This window comes from Rhincodon typus, chromosome 23 (assembly GCF_021869965.1).
Source record: "Rhincodon typus isolate 14 chromosome 23, sRhiTyp1.1, whole genome shotgun sequence".
Lineage (NCBI taxonomy): Eukaryota > Metazoa > Chordata > Chondrichthyes > Orectolobiformes > Rhincodontidae > Rhincodon > Rhincodon typus.
In genome coordinates, this window is record NC_063354.1 from 7,543,197 (window position 1) to 7,543,599 (window position 403).

The 403-nt window shown below is 67.0% G+C and overlaps 1 protein-coding gene across 1 annotated transcript in view; it reads right to left on the bottom strand.

The window, feature by feature from the left end:
* hgs (hepatocyte growth factor-regulated tyrosine kinase substrate) overlaps nucleotides 1-397 on the bottom strand; it is a 50,159-nt gene extending 49,762 nt beyond the window's left edge. Inside the window, exon 1 of the mRNA XM_048611089.1 lies at nucleotides 344-397. Within this exon, the coding sequence (XP_048467046.1) occupies nucleotides 344-380 (37 nt within the window). The 5' untranslated portion in view covers nucleotides 381-397. The remainder of the gene's footprint in view (nucleotides 1-343) is intronic.
* Between the last annotated feature and the right edge of the window lie 6 nt (nucleotides 398-403).

Sequence of the window (403 nt, forward strand, 5' to 3'; positions counted from 1 at the left end):
CGAGACCCGAGACCCCGGTTTCAAGCCCAGTCCCGAGACCCGAGACCCCGGTTTCAGGCCCAGTCCCGAGTCCCGAGACCCGAGACCCCGGTTTCAAGCCCAGTCCCGAGACCCGAGACCCCGGTTTCAGGCCCAGTCCCGAGTCCCGAGACCCGAGACCCCGGTTTCAAGCCCAGTCCCGAGACCCGAGACCCCGGTTTCAGGCCCAGTCCCGAGACCCGAACCCCCAGCCCAGGCCCAGCCCCAAGCTCCCGGCCCTCGGCGTCTGCTTGTGAAATGGCGGCAGTGATCGGGCTCCCGTGAAACACAAAAACGACCGAGGAGTAACGCCGCCGCTTCTCACCGAGAAGCCTCTCAAAGGCACCGCTGCCTTTCCCCATCCTCCTCCTCCTCCTACGCCGCC